The sequence below is a fragment of the Zalophus californianus genome, chromosome 10 (assembly GCF_009762305.2).
Source record: "Zalophus californianus isolate mZalCal1 chromosome 10, mZalCal1.pri.v2, whole genome shotgun sequence".
NCBI classification, from domain to species: domain Eukaryota; kingdom Metazoa; phylum Chordata; class Mammalia; order Carnivora; family Otariidae; genus Zalophus; species Zalophus californianus.
In genome coordinates, this window is record NC_045604.1 from 107,804,937 (window position 1) to 107,830,325 (window position 25,389).

At 52.3% G+C, this 25,389-nt stretch overlaps 2 protein-coding genes across 13 annotated transcripts; one reads left to right on the top strand and one right to left on the bottom strand.

The window, feature by feature from the left end:
• Nucleotides 1-27: 27 nt before the first annotated feature.
• Nucleotides 28-22,898, top strand: PTCD1 (pentatricopeptide repeat domain 1). 6 transcript variants are annotated; one of them, XM_027610976.2, is made up of 10 exons: nt 28-88; nt 2,777-3,298; nt 5,491-5,631; nt 8,203-8,421; nt 10,503-10,604; nt 12,499-13,206; nt 14,264-14,380; nt 15,512-15,694; nt 17,344-17,518; nt 20,313-22,898. In XM_027610976.2, exons 2-10 carry the CDS (start codon nt 2,795-2,797, stop codon nt 20,354-20,356), a joined length of 2,193 nt encoding a protein of 730 aa, XP_027466777.1. In that variant the 5' UTR covers nt 28-88; nt 2,777-2,794; the 3' UTR covers nt 20,357-22,898. The 6 variants fall into 6 exon arrangements, with proteins under 6 accessions (XP_027466777.1, XP_027466779.1, XP_027466780.1 ...); XM_027610978.2 differs by having other exon boundaries at nt 35-88; nt 2,815-3,298; XM_027610979.2 differs by having other exon boundaries at nt 54-76; nt 2,815-3,298.
• BUD31 (BUD31 homolog) lies at nt 17,968-25,315 on the bottom strand. 7 transcript variants are annotated; one of them, XM_027610995.2, is made up of 6 exons: nt 25,145-25,315; nt 23,442-23,573; nt 22,918-23,038; nt 20,067-20,189; nt 19,657-19,823; nt 17,968-18,213 (listed from the first exon to the last, which is right to left on the bottom strand). In XM_027610995.2, exons 3-6 carry the CDS (start codon nt 23,009-23,011, stop codon nt 18,163-18,165), a joined length of 435 nt encoding a protein of 144 aa, XP_027466796.1. In that variant the 5' UTR covers nt 23,012-23,038; nt 23,442-23,573; nt 25,145-25,315; the 3' UTR covers nt 17,968-18,162. The 7 variants fall into 7 exon arrangements, with proteins under 7 accessions (XP_027466796.1, XP_027466801.1, XP_027466797.1 ...); XM_027611000.2 differs by having other exon boundaries at nt 23,437-23,573; XM_027610996.2 differs by having other exon boundaries at nt 22,918-23,016; nt 23,442-23,616.
• Between the last annotated feature and the right edge of the window lie 74 nt (nt 25,316-25,389).

Genomic DNA, 25,389 nt, shown 5'->3' on the forward strand with positions numbered 1-25,389 from the left:
TCGCGTCGCGGACTGCGCCTGCGTGAAGTCGGCAGCGGCGTGCGCGTAAGAGAAGGTCTCTGGGAACGAGACCCTGGTCCGCGGCGCGGTGAGGCGGGAGCGGGAGTCGGGGCGACGCGGAAGGGTGACGCGGAGCCGGACTGGGGGTGACTTGGGGCGGGAATCCGGGCTGCATTTGCTGGGCCGGACTTTTTGAGTGAGATCCTGTTTGACCTTTACTGGAGCCCGGTTCCCGGGCGGGGCCAGGACGGAGGGGGCAGCGAGTGTCGCAGCTGGGGTCAGGGCCGGGGAGGTCTAGTGAGACGACCGAGGTTCCAAAGGCGAGTGTGGAGGGGGTCGGGCTGGCCAGAGGGCCCCGGGGAGCGTCTGGGGAGGGGCCGGTCCCCCAGAGAGGACAGCGGCGGCGCGTCTCTAATTCAGGGGTTATTAGCTTGGGCAGGTTAATGAACTGGGGTAGAAAGAAAATTGCACCTTTAGTTTTCTCTGTGTGAAATGAGCATTTCCTTCCGTGGCTGACGGAGTAGCGTTAACAGGGCCCTAAACTAAGTCGTGATTTCTAATGGGGATGAGTGTAAATGATGGCTGGAGACGCAGTATCTGCGGCTACTACAAGCCATCGGTTACACCGATCCCTGCTGTGACAGGATGGCAGGATCTTGGTATTGCGTCGAAAAAACACCAGTATAGGAGGAGTTTTTTATTTTTTTTATTTTTTTGTTTTATTTTTTTTTAAAGTGCACAACATGCTTTAGTATAGGTATACACTGTGAAAGAATTCTCCCCATTGAGTTAGTTCACACATCCATCATCTCACATATTTGCTTTTTTTTTTTTTTTGGTGAGAATATTTAAGTTCTACTCTCTTAGCAAGTTACAATTATACAATACCGTGTTAACGACTATAGTCACAATGTTATCCATTAGATTCTCAGATTTTATTTGTCTTATAACTGAAAGTTTGTACCCTTCACCAACCTCTCCCTATTTTCTCTGTCTCCCAGCCAACCACCAATCGACTCTGTTTCTGAGTTTGCCTTTTGTCTTTCTCTTTAGGAGGAGTTTTTTAAAAACGTCTTGATACTTATTTCGGTATCATTGGGGTTTTTTCTTGCAATGTGGTGTATTTCATTTAATGCATGTAAACACTTTATCTAATGTGGCTACTTGAAAATGTAAAATTAGACCTCGTAAGTGATTGCAGATTGATTAATAACCGAGGCTCAGGAAGGAGAGTGACTTGCTGGCGGTCTTGGAGCAGTGCAGCCGAATGCAAAGGTGAGACTGGCTGGCTGTGGAACTGGGCTGCCTGTGAACCCAGGTCTGGGTACTGTATTAGACAGCCTCTCTTGACCAGCACCCTCGTGATACTAGTACAGAGGGCCCTTAGCATTCCATGTCTGGTGAGGCCTGCCGCTCTAACAGAAATATAACTTGAGCACAAATGTAATTTTACGTTTTCTTTTTTTTTTTAATATTTTATTTATTTATTTGACAGAGAGAGCAGGAGAGGGAGAAGCACACTTCCCCGTTGAGGAGGGAGCCCGATGCTAGACTCCATCCCAAGACCCCGGGGTTATGACCTGAACAGAAGGCAGATGCTTAACTGACTGAGTCACGCAGGTGTCCCCTGATACTTTTCTACTGAAGAGTTTCAAGTGTGCAGACCAGGATCTCTAGCTTAGCACTGTCCAGTAGAAATATAATGCCAGCACATATATGACTTAAAATTTTTAAGTAGCCACCTTAAATAAAGCTTACGAATTGTGAAAACTAATGTTACATTTATTTATTTATTTATTTACTTATTTATTTATTATTTGACAGAGAGACATAGTGAGAGAAGGAACACAGGCAGGGGGAGTGGGAGAGGGAGAAGCAGGCTTCCCACGGAGCAGGGAGCCCGATGCGGGGCTCGATCCCAGGACCCTGGGATCATGGCCTGAGCCGAAGGCAGACGCTTAACCACTGAGCCACCCAGGGGCCCCTGTTACATTTTTTTTTAGCCCAGTATATCCAAAATTGTCATTTCGACATGTCAAAAGATTATTGTGTGTAATTTACCTCCTTTTTTTGGTATAAAATCTTTGAAATCTGGTGTGTGATTTGTTCTTAAAGTGTGTCTTCATTTAGCCTAGAGACTTTTTAAGTGTTCAGTAGCCACATGTAGCCAGTGGCTACTATATGGAACAGCACAACTCTGGCCCATTTATCTACAAATTTTGCAGAAAAGGCATGCTTGAGTTCCCTGTGCAGAGGCCCAGAATGCTATTTTTTTTCCTAATAATACATTATAATGGCTACAATTTTTAAAGAATCTATTAAATGAGATGTACTAGAAACATCTCACTGAATGTTTATAACCTTGTGGTGAGGTCGGTAGGATCATCCTCATCTTGCAGCTGAAGAAATCTAGGCACAGGAAGGGCAAGGAATGGGCCTGGTCATACAGCTGTGGCCCTCTAACTTCAGTGCCCGGTCTCTTAGATCATGGCTTGATAATACCACTAGCTTATGTTTGTTGAGTGCTTACTGTGCCAGCACTGTGCTGCACACCATGTATCGGAGGCCTCATTTGATCGTTGCTGTGGTGCTGTGTGGGCGATGGTTCTAGTTAACCCCAGTTCACAGGGCAGGAGACTTGAGACCAGAGTGGCGAGTGCCCAGGGACTCATGGGTGGTTCTTTGGCAAAACTGAAATCTGAACCTAGGCGTTCTAATCTCAGCGATCGTGCTTGTGACCACTTCTTTGTCTTTTCTCTGCCTTTTGTGACTACAGACCCAAGTAGTTTTCATTATGTTTCTGACTTGTGCCAGGCCCTGGTGGAGAAAGCCAGACATGGACCTCGCAAGATTGGCCCGGCTTTTCTCCGGACTCCGCCCTGTGGGACTGTCCATCCTCCAGCACCTCGGCCCTCTCGGAGCCAAATGGGCAGGAGGCAGGGAGGGGCCTGCATGGCTGAGGGCTGTGGGGCTGACTCGAGCCTGCAGCAGCTCCCCCTCACAGCTGCCCCTTGGCCAAGGGAACCAGAAGAACATGAGCAGCCTCAGCTCTGACCTGAGCCAGAGTGGCCCCACGGCCGCTCAGGAGGAAGAGGAGGAGAGCTTTGGGACCCTCTCCAACAAGTACTCCTCGAGGAGAATGTTCCGAAAATCGACAGCCCAGTTATATAACCTACGGCTCAGGGAACAGAGTGCTGAAGATGAGGAAAGGGGGCTGGAGCCAGAGATACGGCGGGGCCGGAAAAACACGCCTTACTGGTACTTCTTTCAATGCAAACACCTGATCAAAGAAGGGAAGGTGAGGGAACTTTTGGATTCTGTTGCTCCCGGTTCTACTCTCTGGAAGCCCAGTATTTTGGAGGGGCCACCTTACCTTCCTGATCTCTAAATATGTGGATGCTTAGGGCTCTTCTGTCTTCACTCACCCTGGGTACTTCATCGGGCAATCCACCAGCCCCCTGGCTGTCACACACCCCCCTCCCCACCCCCGTTGCAGTTCTCATGTTTGTATCTCCAGCCCGGCCTTCCCAGTCTGCATATCCAGCTACCTCACCAGCTTCCTTAGGCTCACCTAGACGGGCCTGAAAGTTTGGTTTCCAGCCTTGTTTTCCCTACACTGTCTTCATCTCACTAAACGGCGATTGCATTGTTGCATCCGCCCAGGCCAGAAGCCTTTGGGCCGTCCCTAACTCTTCTCTTTCTCTCACCAGCCGGAGCTTCAAAATGTTGCCAATCCTCACAGTTCACACAGCGCTACCCGTGAAAGCCCAGGCCTCTCCTTATCCTCACCCCTTCAGCTATCACACTTGTCACTGAGCTCCCTGCCACCCTCACCACCTCCTTCTCCACGTCTGCGCGCAGCACAGAGCCACCCTGTTAAAGTAGATTATGTTACTCTTCCTTCCAGGACTCTCAGTGTGTTCGATGACACTGATGTTCATTTTCTTAGGTGTTGATAATGACGTAGTATTTATGTTTAAAAATCTCTTAGAGGTGTGTGTTGAAGATTTGGGGAATGAAATGATGTAATGTCTGGAAATGTGCTTTAAAAAATTCATTTTGGGGGTGCCAGGGGGCGCTCAGTTGGTGAAGCGTCCAACTCTTGATCTCAGCTCAAGTCTTGATCTCAGGGTCGTGAGTTCAAACCCCACATTGGGCTCCAATTTAGGTGTGGAGCCTACTTAAAAAAAGAAAAATCGGTTTGGAGCAGGAGTACAGGGTATGGATGAACAAGATTAGCCAAATTTAATAACCATTGTAGTTACACTATTCTCTTTACTTTTGTGTATGTTTGAGCTGTTCCGTAATGAAAAGTTGAGAAATAAAGAGAAGCCAAAGCCCTCAGAATAGCTTATGAAGCCTGCAGGGTCTGCCTTCCACCCCCCCCCTTACCTCTCTACTCTTATCTCTTCCGCACGATGCTACAGCCATCCCGGCCTCCTCTCTGCTCCTCCCAACTCCAACTCCCAGGCACACTTCTGCCTCAGGGCCTTTGCACTGGCTGTTTTTCTCAGACAGTGTTGTTCCTTCCCTCACCTCCTTCAGATCATTGTTCTGTCACCTTCTGGGTGAAGCCCTGCTTGGCTGTCATACCTAAAACTGAATCTCCCATCCCCTTCTTTGGGCGCTTCTTGCTTTATTTTTGTTTTAAAACCTAGCATCGTTTGACACAGTATATATTTTTCTTAGTTATTTCACTCGGCGTAGGTCTTTCCACACTAGAAGATGTGTTCCGTGAAGGAGTTCCCTCTTGTTCACAGCTGTATCCCCAGCAAATAGACCTTGCCTGGTACATAGCGGGATTCAGTCATTATTGGTTGAACCACTGGGTGAAAAAAAAATTAAGTTGTAAAGGAGTGAACTGAGGATTTAAAGGGGATGGTGTAAGGAGTAGGGGTGGGTAGAGACGACTGTGGGCCATGGGGCTTTGCAGCCAGAGGAAGCTGGTCACTCGGGGCTGCCGTGTTGCGCCATCACAGGAGGTGTTGCTGTGAATGGCCCCCTGCGATCGTGCAGCACAGTGGCCCTGAGTGTGCAGAACCCAGTCTTCCATTCCCGCTTAGACCCAGGGGGCTGGCACTACAGATGGGGTCACCCAGGAAGCAAGGGCAGGACAGATCCCGGATTTGCAGAATTAACATTTTCTGAGGACTTACTGAGGGCCAGGCCCTGGCTCTACTGTAGGCCCACAAAGGGGCAAAGACATGGATGGCCCTGCTTTCAAGGAGTCCATCGTCTGGCTGGAGGGAAGGCAGCCATGGCAGTGGGGCCAAGAGCCTTCATAGGTGGTGGGAGCTCGGTGGGCTTTTCCTCCTGGCCACCACAAAGCCCTCTTGCAGCAGAGCGCAGGGACCAAGAGACTGGTGGCAGAGGCCCAGCACGGCTGTGTGGCTCCTGGGCAGGCCTGGGCGGGTCCCTCATTCTCAGTCTCCCTCCCGCTGCTGAGGCTCTCTGAGGCCGCCCTGAGCCCCCTCCCGTGTTCCCTCCCAGCTGGCCGAGGCCCTGGACCTGTTTGAGCAGCAGATGCTGAAGGAGGAGCGACTCCAGCCCCTCGAGTGCAACTACACGGTGCTGATTGGGGGCTGTGGGCGGGCCGGATACCTGAAGAAGGCCTTCCGCCTCTACAACGATGTGAGTGGGGGGGCCCAGGGCCGGGGGGAGGGGGCGAGGCTCCAGAGAGCCTGGGCTTTAGAGGCAGAGAGAGCCGGGCACGCATGGTGGGATGTCACCTGCGGCCAGACTAACCTCCCAGCCTTTGTTTCATCCTCTGTAAAGTGGAGGTGGTCTTGGATGATGACATGAGATGCGCCGAAAGGTCCTCCAGCACCTGCCTTGACCACGGCAGGGCCCACGCGCCCCCTTCCTTCTCCCCCATTGCCCCAGGTGTGTTCACGTCCCCTCACCCCTACTTACTCCCCACACCGGACACACATGCGCACTTGACTTCCAAAGCTGGTCCTCTGAAAAGGGCTTTCATTCTTCTTGAAAGATGGTTTTGCTTTATATTCATCCACTTCCTGTGTTGTCTTTATTGTTCTCACAGCCAGGAAGCTGTTTCCTCTGTGAGTCGAGAAAGAGCTTTGCCTAGGAGGATAGTAGGCTCTAGTAGGAGTGATCCCACCCTCTCTCGCCGCCAGGACCTGGGCTCATCCTTTATCCCAGCAAGACTTCTTGTCATTTGGGATGCGCCTGCCCGAGGCCAGGTCATCTCTAGCTGGAAGCGAGGGGGAGGAATTGTGGTTACAAAGGATAAAGTGACGTATCCTCTAATAGACCTACTGAAATATCCTGGTGGGGAATGACGGGAGGCTTCCCCGACCAGCAGAAAAGCGTTCAGGTGCCAAGTGAGGGGCGGCTGGTGCCAGGGGTTGTTTCCTGTGGTTCTTGGTTCACAGTGTGGTAGCAGCCCTTCCTCACATGCGCAGGATCCTTAAGTGACTTACTACCTGTCACCTCAGAGAAGCGCAGTTCCCTCTTTCTTGCTTTAAGTTATTCTCCGTCAGTTTGCTGCTTATTTTTTTTTTAATTTTTTATTTTGGAACAATTTCAGGTTTATAGCAAAGCTGCAAAGACAGTAGAAAAAGTTCCCAAATACCCATCACCCAGCTAATCCCCATATTAGCATCTCGTGTAGTGATGGTGCATTTGTCAGAACTAAGAAACCACCGCTGGTACATGACTATGGACTGAACTCCAGATTTTACTTGGATCTCACCACATTTTTCCACCAAGATCCTCTTTCTATTCCAGTATCCAGTCTGGGTTCTCCATTCTGTGACATTTTTAGAGTTTCCTTTTTTTCCCCCTGACATTGACAGATTTAGGGAGTATTGGTCAGGGATTTTGTAGAATGTCTCTATGTTTGTACTTTCCTTTTTTTTATAAAAGATTTTATTTATTAGAGCGCACAAGCGAGGGGTGGGCAGAGGGAGAAGCAGACTCCCCCCTGAGCAGAGGCTTAACCGATGGAGCCACCCAGGAGTCGCTTTCTTGTGACAAGGCTGGGCTTATGGGCTCGGGGAAGGGCTTTCACGAAGGTGAAGTGCCCTTTTCCTGTCAGGGGACTTATCAGAGAGGACACATACCTTGGTCACTTGGTGAAAGTGGTGTGTGCCAGCTTTCTCCACCACTACTATTTTTCCTTTGCCATTTTCTGTGCATGTCCTTTGCAGCCCTTATTACTGTTGTTGATTACTTATTTGTCTGTTATGCTTCCTCCTGTCTGGAGTGGAAGCTCGATGAAAACAGGCTGTGTCTGTCCTGTAACCACTGGTGGCCAGTGCCCAGCCTGTAGTAAGTCCTCAGGACACATTTGTCGTTTATGTGAGGACGCACACAGCATACATCATCCTCAAAGTCGGGATCACCATCCTCATTTTTCAGATGAGGAAACAGAGGCCCAGAGAGATGAAGGGCCATGTCCAAGGTCACCCTGCTTGAGAGCATTGGGGCTGGGATTTGAGTCCCAAATGGCCTGACTCTGAGAACAAGGCTCTTTACACTCCTCTGCAAGCAGCTTGTCACCTGTGCTCGGTTAGATGGCCCTTCTCTGGGAAAGAGCACTTGGGTTTACCAGGAGCTTCTCAAACTCCAGCTTGCTCAGTCACCTGGAGGGCTTGATGACCCCCGGGTTTGTGACTCTGCAGGGCAGTGGGTGGGGAGGAGGTCCTGAGAAGCTGCAGTGACATGCTCCTGGCCGCTGCTGGTCTGGGGGCCACTCTCCTAGCTGACCCTCACAACAACCTTTCAAGGTGACGGTATCATCCCCGTTTTTCCAACAAGGAGCTAACTTGCCCACGACCCCTCAGTTAGTAAACGCTGGAGTTGGGGTTTGACTGTCCCCTCCTGCCTTTTCCCAGACCAGCTCCACCACATGGGTCTTAACAGTTAGGGTGACCTGGGAGCATCAGAAGGATCCTGCTACAGGCATCTCAGGCCCAGAGTGGGCTGATAGCCATGGGGAGGATAACTTTTTGCTTGGTGCATCTGGATGCAGGGTCCGTTTTCAGAGCCCTCTGGCCAAGTCAGGGTTTTGGAGGAGGAGCCTCTGACATGTCACTCAGTTCCGCCTTAGCACAGGCCCTGCTAGCAGATCTGTTTAATGCAGGAACAGGGTCCTCTCTAGCTTTCCCTCAGGGCGGCTGTCACCTGTGTGTCCAGCTGACCCCAGAGCCACCTCCAGATGTCTTCCCATCTCCACAGATGAAGAAACGGGACCTGGAGCCCTCAGATGCCACGTATACAGCCCTGTTCAACGTCTGCGCCGAGTCCCCCTGGAAGGACTCTGCACTGCAGAGCGCCCTGAAGCTCCGGCAGCAGCTCCAGGCCCGAAACTTCCAGCTCAACTTGAAAACGTACCATGCACTGCTGAAGATGGCTGCCATGTGTGCCGACCTCAGGATGTGCCTCGATGTGTTCAAGGTGAGGTTTCCCCTTCCTTCCTTCTCCCCACGGCGCGGCCAGTCCCACGTGGCAGACGTGAGGCTGTGGCTCTCTGTCCCTCACGGGAGGGCTCAGGGGCTGATGAAGAGTCGGGCTCGGGTTCACCAACTCTCAGAAGCCTCAGTCTGACAGCTGAAGAGGCCCCATCCCTAGGAGGGCGGTGGGCTGTGTGTGCTGTGACTCCGTATGTGGGACCCCTTGGTGCCGCAGCAGAGGGCGGGGCTTCAGAGCACTAGGGACGAATCCGTGCTCCCCAGGGAAGGCCTCCTGCTTAGAACAGTGAACAAAAATACCCGGTTTCCAGGAAGTGCCAGGTTCGAGGGAAGCAAGGGAGTGGGGGCCTGAGAGTGCTGAGCGGGGGCCTGTGTCAGGGCTTTGGCCCAAAGCCTCTTTTTTTCTTTTTTTTTTTTAAGTGTGCTCCGTGCTGGAGCTTGGAGCCCATGTGGGGCTTGAACTCTCAACTCTGACATCAAGACCTGAGCTGAGGTCAAGATCAAATGGGCCACCCAGGGGCCCCCTGGAGCCTCTTATTCCCCGGCTATAAGGAGGCTTTTTATTCCCAGTTCCAGAGAAGGAGACAGTGAGGGGGTTTAAGCAGGGAGCAGCACGAGCTGGGTGGTGGTTCTGCCCTCTCAGTTTGGGAAGGGAGACAAACATGAGTTAACACCTAAAGGAAGACTCTAGGTCCCCATGACCAAACCTCAGAACCGCGGCACACCCTTGGCAGCCTGGTCTTCCCTCGGGCCCATGGGCACGCTTGCTCTTTGCTCTTAGCTTCAGTCTCACTTTTTCCATCGCTGACTGACGTTTTTCCTCACTGCACGTCACGAGGTCCCACCCGCCCCTCGCAGGAGAGACGACCTGATGGGCTGTCCGGCTGCAGAGCAGCCTTTGACCAGGCCGTGGGTTGGCTACCTTGAGCTGGCCTGCCCTGCGGGAGAGGCAGGATCGTGGGGTCTCACGCCTGGAAACCTTGAGAGTAATGCATCCCCCCGAAGGGTGCTGTGTGAGAGGCAGGTAGCTGAAGCTTCCAGAAGAGGGCAGTGTGGCTGATAGGCCTCTGATCTGTCCAGAGATGCCATTGATATTTTATGCAGGTCACTAGCTGGTGGGGGAGAGGGACAAGTTAAGAGACAGCTGTGATTGTCCAGGAAGAGGGAGCACAAACTAAAACCTCCCGGAGAGGGGCGCCTGGGTGGCTCAGTCGGTTCAGCGTCTGCCTTCGCCTCAGGTCATGATCTCAGGGTCCTGGGATCGAGCCCTGCATCGGGCTCCCTGCTCGGCGGGAAGCCTGTTTCTCCCTCTCCCTCTGCCCCTCCCCCCTGCTCATTCTCTCTCTCAAATAAATAAATAAGTGAATCCTAAAAAAAATAAAATAAAACCTCACTGAGGTGGAAGGTTTGGCGACAGAGGTGGGGACGGGAGAGTGGCAGTGGTGGGGTAGGGTGGGGACAGCCATGCTCACAAGAGGAACGGAGGAAGTCGGGCCCGAAGAGGAGACCCTGAGGGGCCGAGAGGTGGAAGAACATCTCAAGAAGGCAGTGGCCAACCCCGACAGGCCTGAGGGAGGCCAGGGGTAGCAAACGCCACGGGCACGTGCCGTGGGTAGGCACCACCCTCGGTGGTGGGGTTGTTCCAGACACCCTCTAGGGCGGGTCCTGCCTGTGATCCTGCTCTAGGGATGAGGAGGCTGGGGCCGGGGAGCTTCCTGCCGTGCCCACGCTCACAGGCGGCCAGTGGCAAAGCTGGAACTTGAAGCCAGCTCTGTGCAGTTCCAGTGCCTTAAGCACAGGGGCTAAAAGTCGCTGCTGGCGTGGTCTTTGCAGAGGGGCTGGCCAGGAGTGATTGCGCCAGCCAGGGAGAGCAGCCTGGAAGGAGAGGAGGAGGGAGTGCAGAGAGGAGCTGGTTCCGAGCCACACTAGAGCCACATTCACGTCCCGCCTCTTCAAGGTGCACGGCCCAGGGCCTGCCCCAGGAGTGTCTGTCCTGAGTCAGAGCCCTTGGGCCCTGGCCCGGGCTCTGCCACCAGTTCTTACTGTGGCCTCCACTCCTTCCTCCAGGAAATCGTCCAGAAAGGGCATGCAGTCACAGAGGAGACCTTCAGTTACCTGCTCATGGGCTGTATCCAGGACAAGAAGACAGGTTTCCGATACGCCCTGCAGGTCTGTCCCTCCCAGCTCTGCCTTTCTGCCTCTCCTGCTGTCTCCCTTCTCCTGTGCACCTGTATCGGGCGCAAATGATGATCACGTGTGCATTTGAGGACCTGCAACTGCCCCATGCTAGGTGGTTTTATGTTTGCAATATTTTGGTCTTCACAAAGCACGCTGCTCCCCGTCGTTTTACAGATGGCAGTGGGGGAGGCTCGAGGAGGCCGCATGGCTGCTCCCCGAGTGAGGGCACAGCCAGCCTGCGCTCTTTCACTTGCCGAGTGGCCTTCTGGGCAGCTAGCTCATATCAGTGAAGCTTACAGTCTTGCCCAGAGTGCTTGTTCAGCCTGCCTCCCACAGGCCCCCACTCAGCATTTCTGCATGTAGTCCTGAGAGATTCTCACGGACCTCAGGGTTGAGATACACCGCTCTGATTCTACCTCAGCTCCCCAGAGAGAACCTCCCCCACCCCCAGTCCAGTGGTAGCAATGGTACACCACAGGTGGGAAGGGCTCAGATCTCACCTAGAGCCCTCCAGCTTATGCTGGGGCCCACAGACCCGCAGATTCAGCCTCACCTGGGAGCTTGTCAGAAAAGCAGGGTCTCAGCCCCACCGTGGGCTTACTGTGTCCAGATCGGCATTTCAGCAAGATCCCCAGGTGGCTGATCCATGTGGAGGCTGAGCCCTAGGGACCTGGGACAGCCCTGGACCAGATGCTTGCTTTCCCTCTGGAAGGAGTAGCTTTCTAGTGAAAATCAGCCAAGATCTAGTTCTCCCTTTCTTTGTTCTGGATCTGTTCTAGTTAGAAACAGTCTGTAGTGCTAATAGCTGGTTTGTGTTGTGCATTTATTAAACTGCTCAAGCTAGGTACCATCAGCCCTATTTTACGGATAAGGAAAGTGAGTCTCACAGAGGTTAAGTAACTGGCCTGAGGTCTCACAGCTATGAAGCCGAGCTGGGATTTGAACCGAGGTCTGTCCAACTCCTAGAGCCTGCATCCCTGCTAAACCTCAGTTCTGTCAGTGTTTCCCCATGGAGGTGCCTGCTGAGACCCTTGCCCTCCTTAAGACCCTCTCAGGTGTGCAGTGGACCTCTTGCAGGCTGTCCCAACCTGGGCCTGAACAGTCCCTGCCTTGTCTGCACACTTATCCCTGATGAGGACAGGAAGTCGGATGTGAGCTCTCCTCCCACTGAATGTGGCCGTCCTTTGAGCCCGCAAAGAATCCAGTGTGACCAATGAGCCCTTAGAAACGGGCATCTTAGAAACGGCGTGGTCTTGGTGTCAGAGTGACCCAGACGTGACCAGAGTGGTCCTTTGTGGAGAACACACTGAGTGTGCTAGGTGCTGTGCTGTGGGATGAAAATGATCTCATCTCAGGAGGAAACAGGGCTGCCTGGGCCCCCAGCTTGGGAGGTGCTCTTCCTGGCTGAGCCCCCTTCCACCGTGCCCGCCCTGTGCTCTCATACTTCCTGGAGGCTGCGTGGGACTGGGCACACAGTGGGCACTCAGGAAGTGCTGCTAAATCCAGTTCTTAAGTCAGCCTAAACTCTTCCAGAACCTAGCCTCTGTGATCGTCCCTCCCCAGAGAAGTACAGAGAAGGTGGGCAGGGACCCAGGGCAAAGTCTGTTCCCAGTACAGGGGCCCTGGGAGGAGGCAGAGAGATGAAAGTGGAAGAACAGTTTTGGGGTGAGCTAGGGAGAGGAAAGGAGTAGCGCCCCTGTGAAGTCTCCCAGAGAGTCCTCAGATTCTTAGGATTCTTAGTTGTCTAGAGCCTGGCATCGGGTTAGATGCTCTCCAGCTCCTTCCTGGCCCCTTGCACTTGCTGAATGGTTGTTGACTGCTCGCGTCTGCTCGCTGACAGCTCTTCTGAGAAGGAGCACGGAGCTGAGCTTGTCTCTCCCAGCAGGTGTGGAGGCAGATGCTGAGTCTGGGGCTCCAGCCGAGCCAGCATGGCTACAACCTACTCCTGGGGGCAGCTCGAGACTGCGGCTTGGGGGACCCAGAGGTGGCCTCAGCACTGCTCCTGAGGCCCAGGGAGGAGACGGTCATGCTCCAGCCTCTGGCACGTGGGTTTCGGGCAAAGAGGAGAGCCCGGGCCTGGCTGGGCAACGGCATGTCAGTCAGGCTGCATGTGGAGGCCCTGGAGAGACAGCTGTTTCTGGAACCTTCTCAGGTGCTTGAGGGCCTTCCAGAGCCTTGCGAAGCCAGAGCCCCCAGCAAGGCCCAGCCTGAGGTGGAAACTAAGAAGGAGCCCGAACGCATGGTGGCCCTCACTTCCTTGGCCCCAGAACCTTCTTGCTGGGGGCTGGAGGCCAACCTCCTGACCTTGGGAGCAGTTCCCCCAGCTGTGGTCTCCTTTGGGACTGTGACCACCCCAGCTGACAGGCTGGCCTTGATGGGGGGCCTGGAGGGCTTCTTGGGCAAGATGGCAGAACATGGGCTCCGGCCCAACATCAAAACCCTCACGCTGCTGGCTGAGGTGGTGGAGCCCGGGAGTCCCGCGGAGTCCTCACTGCTGACCGTCCTGGACACGTACCAGGTGGAAGCTGATGTGACGTTCTTCAACACACTGATGAGGAAGAAGAGCAAGCTTGGCGATCTGGAGGGCGCGAAGGTGAGGGGCTCAGAGGCGGGCACGAGGTTCAAGGCTGGGGGCCCCTCCTTGCCGTTCCCTCCTCTGACCTTCCGACAGCAGGACCTGGCTCCCCTGCAGGGGGCGTCACCTGTTCCCGAGGTAGGTGGGCAGACTGACTAGAGCCTCCGTTCTGGGCCTGGGCTTGGGCCAAGCTGAGAATGGAGGGGTGAACCAGCCGGCTGCGCTGCCCGTCCCCATTGAGGAGCTCACAGGTGGGTGTAGGCACACGTCCTCACGCTGCCCGAGGGGCATGTGGCCTAAGAGCCTGGTGGCTCCTGAGTGTCCCCACCCTTTGGCCACACCCCCCGACCCCCACACACTGATCCAGCCGTCTGTGTTAGATGCCGTTGGAAGAGCTCCCCATCTGTTTTCTCTCTTCGCTGACCACACCACAAGGCTTTGCCAGTATGAGGCTTCCCCCATTGCACAGATGGGGACACCGGAGCCCTCGTGCGATTTTGTCCACGTGTCTGCATGACAGAGCACTGACCCGGGCTCTCGTGGGCATCAAAGGTGACAGGGATGCAGCCTCTGCCTTCAGGCCCTGAGTGCAGAGCACGCCGCCCTCTAGACAAGCTGAACAGGGTAGAGCCCCTCCCTGAGCCGGCCAGGCTGCGAGGGCGTCTTCCTTCTCAGCCGCTGGCCCCCCGCAGCCTCCGCTGCACTTCCCACACCGTTGTCCCGCCCTGGACTGTGGGGCCAGGGCCTCGGAGACCTCTGGTGCTCACTTGACGTTGAAGGCCCCAGTGCTGGGATGGACGGCCAGCAGAGGAGCAGGGCTTCAGGGAGGGGGGCAGGGCGTGGTGGAGACGGGCTAGAAGGCCGGGGGTCCTCGCAGAGCCGCCGAACGCCGGGGAGCTGGGGGCCTGCGAGCCGGGCTGAGACCCGCACCCAGTGTGGTCACAGAGGGAGCAGGAAGGCCTCTGAGCAGAGCTGTGCCCCTGAGGTCTCCAGCCAGCCATGGGCTTCAGCTGAGAAGGCTCCTGCCACACGTGGCGGGTCACAGCTTACGGTAGTGCCATCCCCATCCCCACAGGCGCTGCTGCCACTCCTGGCAGAGAGGGGCCTTACCCCCAACTTGCAGACCTTCTGCAGCCTGGCCACCGGGTGCCACAGGCCAGCAGATGGTCTGCAGCTGCTTGCGGACATGAAGGTGAGTGGGTCCAGGCCGGGGGGGGGGGGGTGACCCATGGTGCTAACTTGGGGTGCTCAGGGAGAGAGCTGGGCCCTCCTGAACCCCCAGGCCTCTGCACCCGGACAGCACCGTGTGCATGGGGGCAGGGAGAGTGTGGTCGCTCTAGCTTGAGAAAAAGTGGACCCTGGTGAGTTGCTGCAGGAACTGGCATTGAAAGCGTTAGTCTTTTTTTTTTTTAATAATTTTTATTATGTTAATCACCATACATTACATCATTAGTTTTTGATGTAGTGTTCTACGATTCATTGTTTGTGCATAACACCCAGTGCTCCACGCAGAACGTGCCCTCTTTAATACCCATCACCAGGCTAACCCATCCCCCCACCCCCCTCCCCTCTAGAACCCTCAGTTTGTTTTTCAGAGTCCCTCGTCTCCCCGTCCGACTTACTCCCCTTCATTCTTCCCCTGCTGCTATCTTCTTCTTTTTTTTCTTAACATATATTGGCATTATTTCAGAGGTACAGGTCTGTGAGTCAACAGTCTTGCACAATTCACAGCGCTCACCATAGCACATACCCTCCCCGATGTCTATCACCCAGCCACCCCATCCCTCCCACCCCCCCACCACTGCAGCAACCCTCAGTTTGTTTCCTGAGGTTAAAAATTCCTCATATCAGTGAGGTCATATGATACATGTCTTTCTCTGATTGACTTATTTCACAATGTCCACTATTGTGGACATTGAAAGCATTAGTCTTGAAGGTGGTTGCAGTGCGGAGAGATTGGGGGGGTGGGAACAGGTCTTGGCCCCAACTCTGGAGGGATGGGAGGCATGACAAGAGCAGGGATGTATCCGAATTCTGGGGGCAGGGGTTGCAGTAAACCCACAGCCAAGAGCCGAGGAGGTGGTCTCCTGCGCGTGGTTTACTGCCTGAGGCCATTGATCTCTGAGTGAGTTCTTCAGGCCGAGGAAGGTAGGCTGGGTGGGATGGACCTACAGTGCGGGGCGTGCAGCCTGTCGTTAGCACCGGGTTCAGATCGTCTTGGCCTGGTGGCTGGTTGGCCTAATGGCCATCTGACACGCACAGTAGGCTGCTTTGTCCCAACAGCTGCCATCACCTCGCTGATCGAGTGTCTGTGATGTTCCAGAAATCCCACATGACCCCCAACACCCACATCTACAGCACCCTCATCAACGCGGCCGTCAAGAAGCTGGACTACACCTATCTCATTGACATCCTGAAGCACATGAGGTGCGACAGCGTCCCGGTGAATGAGGTGGTCATCCGCCAGCTGGAGTTTGCAGCCCAGTACCCGCCCTCCTTTGATCGGGTGTGTGCGCCAACCTCTCACTCGCCTGTCCTTTCTTTAAGCATCCCGCCTCCCCCTGCCCCAACCCTGGGTCTGGCCTTCCAGAACTGGAATTCCCTTGCTTTAAACTGTCAGTAGCTTCCCTTAGGAGAAATCCCAAATTCCTTAAACCGCCGCCCATGAGTCCCTGTGGCCCACTTCATCTGTGGCCGTTCTTCCCTGGATTCAGTCAGTCCCACTGGCCTTCTGCCGCCTTCCTTTCTTGGGGGTTTTGTGTTCCCTCTGCCTTGAGTAGGCTCCCCCTGTGCTTCCCATAACTGGCTCCTCACCCTGTTGGTCTCAGCTCGGACAGCTCCCTCTCAGGGATGCCCTGCTGCTCCCTCCTGCCCACCATGTCCAGCCCCGTTGCTTGTCACTGTGTTTCACAACCTGTGATTACACCTGCACAAGTCACTGTGACCTTCACAAAACCGTAAGCCCCGCTCACCTGGTTCGCCGGTACCTGCCCATTGCCTGGTGCCCAGTACAGACTGTTGTCTGTCCAGTGAACGGGGATGGCAGCCGGGCCGCGATAGAATCTGCTTTGTAATGTCTGCTTCTCTCCCTGCTGTACTGAGGATAGCAGGTTGTGGGGGTTCGGATTTAGGGCCCACGGGAGTTAGACCCCATGTTGAGTGCCTCCACAGCAGTTGTGGCCTGGAGGAGCACCATCCCAGTGGGGAGGGGGGGAGATGGGCAGGGTCACCCCAGGCATGGGGTCAGGGACCGCTGTGCAGGCATAACACTTGAGGGCCATTTTGAGGGCTCAGTAAGAATCCGGGAGACAGCAGTAGAGCGTATGCCAGGCAGAGGGCATAACTGGGCATTTATGAACAGTTGGCTGTTAGTCTTGTCTTACTGATTCTCCAGAGTTCTTTATGTGTTCTGGATACTCCTCTTTTGTCCCACGTTGCAAGTATCTTCCAGTTAGTGGATTTGTCTCTTCACTCCGTGGTGTAGAGTCCTCAAGGGATCGTCTCAGGTTCAGTCTAGATACCGGACTACCACAGGCCTAGAGCTTACTGGATTAAATCACATTCCTAGTCCCTTAGGACTGTGATTTATTTCTGTCTGCGCCTGTCAAGATTTGTTTTCTGTGCTTTCAGGCTGGATTAGGTACATACAAGCTTGGAATTGTTAAATCTTTGGAAGCCAGCTATGTGTCGTTACCTTCAGTATATTTTTGGCTGTTTTTTTTCCTACGTTTTTTCTTTACCAGCTTTCTTTTGGCATCTGCTGGGCGCATCTTGTTTCCTCCCTCTCCTCCCCCTTCTCCAGAGACACTGCAGCAGTGCTGAGAGAGCATGGGGGAGGCTCTCAGGCTGTGGGGGCTGAGGTAGCACCCAGGGATTCTAGCTTGGGGGGCGGGGGGGGCCGTCCCTGAGTGTAACACAGTGGCACAGACTTCGAGGGACTGTTAGTAGATGGGAAGTTGGCCTGCCCCACGGAAGTTGTGTCTCTTGACAGTAAGCAACTCGAGTATCGAACAGTTTTCCTGCCCTCTTTCCTTAACTACCTAGAAGCAAGAACAGCTTCCCTGAGGCCTGAGCCAGCGGCCATGGTCTGGGATGAGCCGTGTGTAGCACGCAGTGACTAATGGCTCCTCTGACCCTGTGCTTTTCCACTTACAGTACAAAGAGAAAAACACCTACTTGGAGAAGATTGATGGCTTCCGAGCTTATTACAAGCAGTGGCTGAAAGTGATGCCAGCAGAGGAAACCCCCCACCCGTGGCAGAAGTTCCGGACCAAGCACCAGGGGGACCGAGACCCCATCATGGAGGCGGATGTGGACGGAGGCCTCAGAGGCAGGTGATGGGAGGCGCTGGGGGCTGCGAGCGGAGCTGGGACAAAGGGCAGTGTTTACAGAGCTCTGTGGGAGCCCAGGAGCCGCTCCGCATCGGGCCTGTGCATGTGCTCGTGTGGCCTCAAGCCCGAGGAAGGGTCTGGCCCAGAGTGAGGGATGCAGCGTTTTGCAGGCATTGGTATGAGGATAAACACGGTCCAGGGTGCCTGACAAGTTCGTGGCAGGTCCAAGAGCAGCCTGGCCCACCTTGGCACGCCAGCTCTGGTCACCCTCGTCTGGGAGGTGGTCGTCCCCATCACGGATGAGGAAAGTGACCTTGCACACAGTCACACAGCACCTACAAGGTGGAGTCAGGATGGAGGCCCAAGGGTGACCGGTTTCTAGGGCCTGGTGCTCGCCCACTGGAGTCCACAGTCCGCTGGCTCTCGGAAAGAATGAATGCAGGACCCAGAAGATTTAAAAATTTTATTCCTACAAATCACAGCTGAGAAACACCAAAGCCTTTACATGTAGAGACCGTGCTCCAACTCAGGCCAGGAGCACTGCTCTGCAAGAAGAGCTGCTCCCAGGAAAGGGGGTGGTGCAACAGGCAGAAACCCACGAAGTCCCAAGTTCAGGGTGAAGATGGGTCAGAGCCTCAGGGCCTCAGCCGGAGCAGCCCCGGCAGCCGCAGTGTGTGCACTCGATGATCCGGCCCTGCAACAGAGGACAGCTGAGACGCTGTGCTCCTGCCACGACCCCCGCCCCGGTCCCCTGCAACAAGGGGGGCAACTGGACATTCACTGTCTACATAATACTCTTCAGAAAGTCTTCCGTGACACATGCAATCAGTGCTGCTGACACTGAAGCTATACTTCTGTGCATTGAATTTATGCACACTGTACATACCTGACCCCCAAAAAGAAAAAAAAAAACCTGTGAATGATTCTTATTGTTCCATGAAGTGAGCATGACCTACCCTGCAGTAAGCTGGAAGTGGGTCTGCTACTGCTCAGGGGGCTCAGGGCCTCTGGGCTGGGGAGCGTTCTAGTGGGGGCACAGGGGCAGAGGATGTGCACCGGAATCTGAGTGGCAGCAGAAGGGTCTTGTCCCTTGGGCCAAGTGTGCCCAGATGTCCGGCTGAGGGCCTGCCCAACAGACAGAAGGCCCTAGAGCAGCGGTCTGTGTATACTTTCCTTTATTCTCTTTTTTGGAGGAGTAAGACCCTTACCTAAACGAACAAGATCAGATGGTGAAACTTAACCAAATCAGAAACAGGCCCTACTCTGGCCACAGGGCTGGGGCAGCACCCCCGACCAATACCACCATAGAATATGGGGGGTTGTGGCGGCTTCTGCCACTCCACCACCTCTCCGTGCCTTCCCTTAAGGAAGAATTTGATGTCCTTGGGCCCTCATTCGATGTCCACTACCCCCTGACTACAGATGATTCAGGGAGACAGAGCTGCCTGCTGAGCTAAAGCCCTTGGCCCAGAGCTCTATAAACTAGAACTGGTCTGCAACATCAAGAGACCAGTGATGAGGCACCTGTGTGACAGGTGGCCCCCTGGGAGGTGGGCAGTCTGGTCTGCCTGCCCAGCTGGGCCCACCATGGTCAGCCAAGGGGTCGCACTCAAAGGTCACCATAGCCTATGTCCCAGGAACCACCTCCCTCCCTCCCTCTGCAGTTCCATTTCAGAGAGGCTGACGCCGTCAGCTCAGCTACTATGTGCAGCACCATTCCTGGGTCCTGAGCTGCCCAGTCGAGTTTTAGAACAAAGTTCTGACAGAAGAAATACAACGTAATACAACTGAGGAGAAGGCCTGGAGAAAAGGGTACCTGGGGTGAGCATGCTCCCCTGACTCAGCACTCCCCACCACCTTGGGGGGTCGGTGTTCTCACCCCCACTTCCTACGTAGGGAAGGAATTCAATAACTTGCCCAAGGGTGCAGTTGAGTTGACCCCCAGACCTAACACACGACTGTTGCCACACTGCCCAGCATGGACTGCTCAGGAGAGGGACTCAACTCCCTGGGGCATGGCCAGCAGGACAGTCAGCAAAATCATGTTCGATCCCTTGCAGTCAACTAGGGCGGACTTCCGAACTGAAAAAGTGACCTCAAACTCGATCATCAGACATTACAGGGGTAGAGACGTTACCACTTCCAGCTTGCTTTTGGGGACCCGGCAAATGCAGTTTGTTCCAAAATTGGTGTCCCGTGTCTGAATGCAGCGCAGGCAGCATAAGTTCTCATAGCCCTGCTTTTTCCACTTTGCTATCAGATTTTTATCTGCATAGCCTTCTTTAATACAGTATTCATATAGTTCTGTCAAAAAGAAGGGAAAGGGCATCAGACCATGGTATCACAAAGCTTCCCCAGCCCCGGCCCATCACTACTCTTCACTAGAAAGAGTATTTAGCCAACGCCGACCCCTCCCCGCCCTTTTTTTTTTTTTTTTTTTTTACCAATAAGAAAACTCGACACTTGCTTAGGTTGCAAGAACAAGAACCATGAAGTAAATATGAAAGCTACTCAAGTTGGTGAGGCCAAGAGAATTTAGTTCATTACCTCTGCTTATGGCTTTCCTCTTGTAAAAGAGGTCAAAAATATACCGGGTTTTTTGGTGGTGGATCCTGAAGATAGGCCACAGAGATTCCACTTTCCTCTTTCCCTCATGAGGTTCTGTTTCAGCTGCGGAGAAAAAGGAGTGTCTTTGTTTTCTTGTGGCAGGTAGTGTTCATTGCACAGGATACAGTGGTTGTTTTTTTTTTAATAACCAGGGATAAAGAATAAATTCTACTTCATATCCTCTAGGTTGGCTATCATCAAAAAGACAGTCACAAGTGTTGAGGATGTAGGAAAAGTGGATCACAGGCCGCTGGTGGAAACGTAACATGGTGCAGCCTCTCTGGAGAATTCTTGACTTTAGAGATGGCTCTTCCCCAGGAAGTTAAAGTTACCATACGCCCTAGCGGTTCTCCTGCTGGGTATATAGCCCAGAGAACTGAAAACACACGTGTCCACAAAAACTCTCATATGAATGTGCAAGCAGCAGTATTCACAACAGCCAAAAACTAGAAACAATCCTGGTATCCATCAGCTGATGAATAGATAAACAAAACCCACCCACACCATGAAGTGTCATTCGGCCAGAAAAAGAAATGACCTGCTACAACACGGATGAACCTTGAAAACATGCCAAGTGGAAGGAACTAGTCCCCAAAGGCCCCCTACCAGATGACGGTCTACAGAGACAGAAAGTAGACGAGTGGTTGCTCAAACTGGGAGAGCTGGGGAGAAGGAGGTAACTACCAAAGGGTGCAGGGTTTCTTCAGGAGGTAAGGGTTGCCCAACTCTGAATACACTGAACACTGTATAAGGGCAATTTTTACAGAATAGGACTTCAATCTCAGTAGAGCTGTTATTTTAAAAGATAAAAAAATAAGCCACGTGACTTAAACAGGATTGTTTCAAGTGGCAAGTCTCTTTCTGTTAGCAGTTACAAATTGATCTTTGTCTACCACCTCCACTCAGTTTTTAGAGCAGAGGAGAAAGATAAGGAGTGGTCAAGAAAACTGTACCTACATTTCTCCAACTTTGGGGCCATGCTATTACTTAGGATGTAGCGTTCAGCTCCACACACAGGATTCTGTAATCCGAGCAAAAGGCAGGTGTTGCGGACTGACCAAGTGCACACTGTGCCTGCTGCAGCCGAGGCCCTGCTCTGGGTGCTGAAGGCACAGCAGTGGAGCAGGCAGAGCAGCTCTGGGGCGGCATTCCTGGGGAGGGAGGTGGATCGGCATGTGGGGCTAAGTGGTAAAGGCCACAAAGGAGAAGAGAAAACAGAAGGGGAAGTGGGGACTGACATTTTATACAGGTGATCAAAGGCACAAGGGGACATCTGATCAGAGTCCTCAAGAAACAAGGGGGGTGCTGGGTGAAATGGGGGAAGGGGGTCACAGGTGCAAGCTTCCAGTTATAAATAAATCCTGGGGAATGATGACTACAATTTACAATACTGTATTGTGTATATATGTTGCTAAAAGAGTAGACCTTAAAAGGTCTCACAAGAAAAAGAAAAAACTGTGAGGTAATGGATCTTAAATTATTGTCAATCATTTCGTAATATATACACACATCAGATCACATGCAGCCAAAACATACAATGTTTCATGTCAGATCGCACTTAAAAAGGGGGGGGGCAAACATGCTTATAAGGCATCTGGAAGCAGAGCCTCCCTCCCTGTGCTTTTGTCATTTCTCAATCTTTTAAACCAAAGCAGCACTCCCATTTTAAAAAATCCCTTTTGGACCCATTTTCACAAGACCATGTGAACATCCTTGGACGTTGTTTTATACAGGTTCACACATAAAGTGGAACGCGTCTTTCAGTGGGTGGTGTGGAGTCCTGCCACTATGAGTGTAGGAAGAGAGGCCAGAGGTACTGGCGTCACAGCATAGACTAGATCTAGATTTCTGCCACTTGGCGAATGCCAAAAACTTCAAAAGAAACCAAAACCCATTAACTTCAAAACCTCAGCAACAATTCTTTTAAAATATTAATTCTTTAAAAAACTGTCCATTATTGAAGTGTTTATGTTTGATTTTCAACTAGTTTAAAATCCTAACGAAGCAGTTATTTAGGGGTGCTGGGGTGGCTCTGTCGGTTGAGTGTCCCACGCTTGATTTCGGCTCAGGTCATGATCTCAGGGTTGTGAGATGGAGCCATGTATCGGGCTCTGTGTTGGATGTGGAACTTGCTTAAGATTCTCTCTCCCTCGCCCTGACCCCCCAGGCCACGCGTGCTCTCTCAAAAAATTAAAAAAAAAAAACGATTGAGTAAGGGATCATACTGTGATCCTGTAAGGCCAAGAGATGCTCATGGCTTCAGATTAGATTTCTAAAAAGACACTACACTGATTAATCAAGTTCAAGATCATATGGCATTTTGAGGGAACTGAACATGGTACATTCTGGAAAACTAGTAGATAATTCAAAAACAAAGTGGTGAAAACCATGTCAGAGACCAGCAAGAAAAATCTGGGTAAAACTTTTAACAGAAAATGTGAACGTGAAAAAGGACAGGATTTTCCAAGTAAACATATTTTGTAAGACTCTAAATATGTACCTAACCAAAACAGTAAATAGAGGTAGACTATTCAATCTTTATTCTCTAAGACTTTTATATCAAAGTTGGCCCCAAAATGTCTTTGAGGACCTTTTCATTAGTGCCATCTTATTTTCTAGAACTCCTAATATTCTGAGTTAATAAGCAAATAAAACAGGTCAGTGTCTGGAGGCCACAGTGGTGCTGTCTATTCCCATATGATACCCACATTTCTGCCTGGCCCCTGGAGACATCGAAGCCTGTGACTCTTAGACACAGCTCATGCAGTTAGAGACTCCCCCACTTACTTACCTTCTCTCATCTTTTGATCCAATTCATCCAGTGTTGGTTCGATCAACTCCCAACCATCTGGGGGAGCTTTCCGGCTCCTTTTCACTTTGGGCATTTTTTCTACAAGATAATTTGCAAAGATCTGGAGGGGGGGGGGAATTAAATGGATTGGTTTCTGAACCTGAGCTCCCCAAAGGCCTTTTGGTGCACATTCCCTTCCCTAAATCTGTTTACTCATCTGTAAAATGGGAACACTAGAATCTAGAAGATTTCATTATAATTATATGGAACATGCCTGCATTAAACATGTTTAGTAGATTTTTTCTGTTATCCTTAACATCATCTATGAGCCTGGCCCTGTACTGGATGTTGGGAACAAAGAACAAACAGTAAGACACAACTTCTGTCATTGGGAAGGTGACATTCTAGCAAGGAAACAGTGAGAAGGTAATTACAATACAGTGTGAGAAGGCCTATGGTTGGGAGAGCTAAGAAAACAAGGGTTTAAAAAGGGAAAAAGATGGTATAGAGCCAAAGTACCTTACCGTCTGCTTCCCAAGAAGTATAACAGAAAGACCTCTGGTCTCTTCAGTTACAGGCTTAGGTTCTTGTCCAACTCTACCAATTACTCTGTGACTTTTGTGAGGTCACCTTTCCCTTCAGGTCCTCAGTCTTGTCTGTAAAACGAGGGCAGCGAGTTAGCTGGATTGCAAAGAGTCTCTGAAACCCAACAAACACATTACATAAAGGCAAGTCATTATAAAGCCTACACAATAGGCCAGTGCAAATCTAAAGAAAACATTTTTCAAACCACAGCATTTCCTAGCTGGCAAAGAGGATTCAGGTTAATTATCTCCTATTTTTAGCACAGCAGACTCCTCTCTCCCAAACTCAACCAGTCCCTCCCTTCTGTGGGGTGCCTGACAGTTTACAAAGTACCCCCGCATGGGGCACACACACACACATCCCCAGGCTCCTTTTCATGAATTCTCCATTAGTGACCTTACAGGTGAATAACGACACTTCTAGAGGTAAAGTCAGGGTCACAACAGATGAGAGCTGGCAGAGTATGATTTTTTAAAATAATTTTTATTGTTATGTTAATCACCATACATTACATCATTAGTTTTTGATGTAGTGTTCCATGACTCGTTTGTGCATAACATCCAGTGCTCCACGCAGAATGTGCCCTCTTTAATACCCATCACCAGGCTAACCCATCCCCCCACCCCGCTCCTCTCTAGAACCCTCAGTTTGTTTTTCAGAGTCCATCGTCTAATGGTTCGTCTCCCCCTCCGACTTACTCCCCTTCATTCTTCCCCTCCTGCTCTTTTTTTTTCTTAACATATATTGCATTTGTTTCAGAAGTACAGATCTGTGATTCAACAGTCTTGTACAATTCACAGCGCTCACCATAGCACATACGCTCCCCAATGTCTATCACCCAGCCACCCCATCCCTCCCACCCCCCACCACGCCAGCAACCCTCAGTTTGTTTCCTGAGATTAAGAATTCCTCATATCAGTGAGGTCATGCGATACATGTCTCTCTGATTGACTTATTTCACTCAGCATAACACCCTCCAGTTCCATCCACATCGTTGCAAATGGCAAGATCTCATTCCTGCAGAGTATGATTCTGATTGGGAGGCTCCTGACTCCCAAATCTGTGGTCTTTGCACGTGTCTCCCCTGCGCTGAAGCTACAGATGGCCAGAATCTCGACCCTGCCCCAGAGCGCACGGGCCCAGAAGACAAAAATACAGGATGACCACTTTGCTATGACCCAGGGAAACTCGAGAGCCCTGATCCATGTGTTACCCAGGGAGGGTAACAGGTGGGAGGCACCTGGATCAAGAGGTGGCAGCGCTCGGGAGAAGAAACGAGTGGAAAGGGGTTCGGAGCTTGGGAGGGAAAACCTGAGGGTCGGGATAGTAGGAAAGGCTCCTAGAGACCACGGTATCTGAACCGGGCTTACAAGAACAAATAGTATTTAGACAGAAAACGTTCTCGGCAGAGAAAAGAGCGGGATGAGGGGGAGCCTAGAAACAAGAAAATCCCCAAATCTCCTATTCTCTGGGCAGAACGAACGAAGCGCCACCTCCTCTCGGGAACTCACTCTGACCTCCCGCTCCAGAGGCCCGAACCCACCCCTGGCCAGCCGCTCCGATCGCTTCTGGGCCAGTGTAGACCTCCGATTCCTGGCCCTAGCCGTTACCAAGGTACTGGAGAATACAGAAAAGGGCTCACCCGAAAACCCGTCACCGTCAGCCGCCACTTCTCTCCCGACGGCTTCCGCTTCCCAGGTGATAGCTTCAGGCTGAGGTCCTCGCGGGGCCCCTCCCTACCTCGCGCAGAGATTGCGTCATCTTAGGTGTCCGCAGTTTTGCCTGTATATAATTTCACAGCCGCTGTTGCCTTTTGCCCTCAAATTTCTCGGGGAGACCGGCAGGCTCACGCGTCTCCCCGGGGCGGGGGGGACCGGAAGCGCTGTT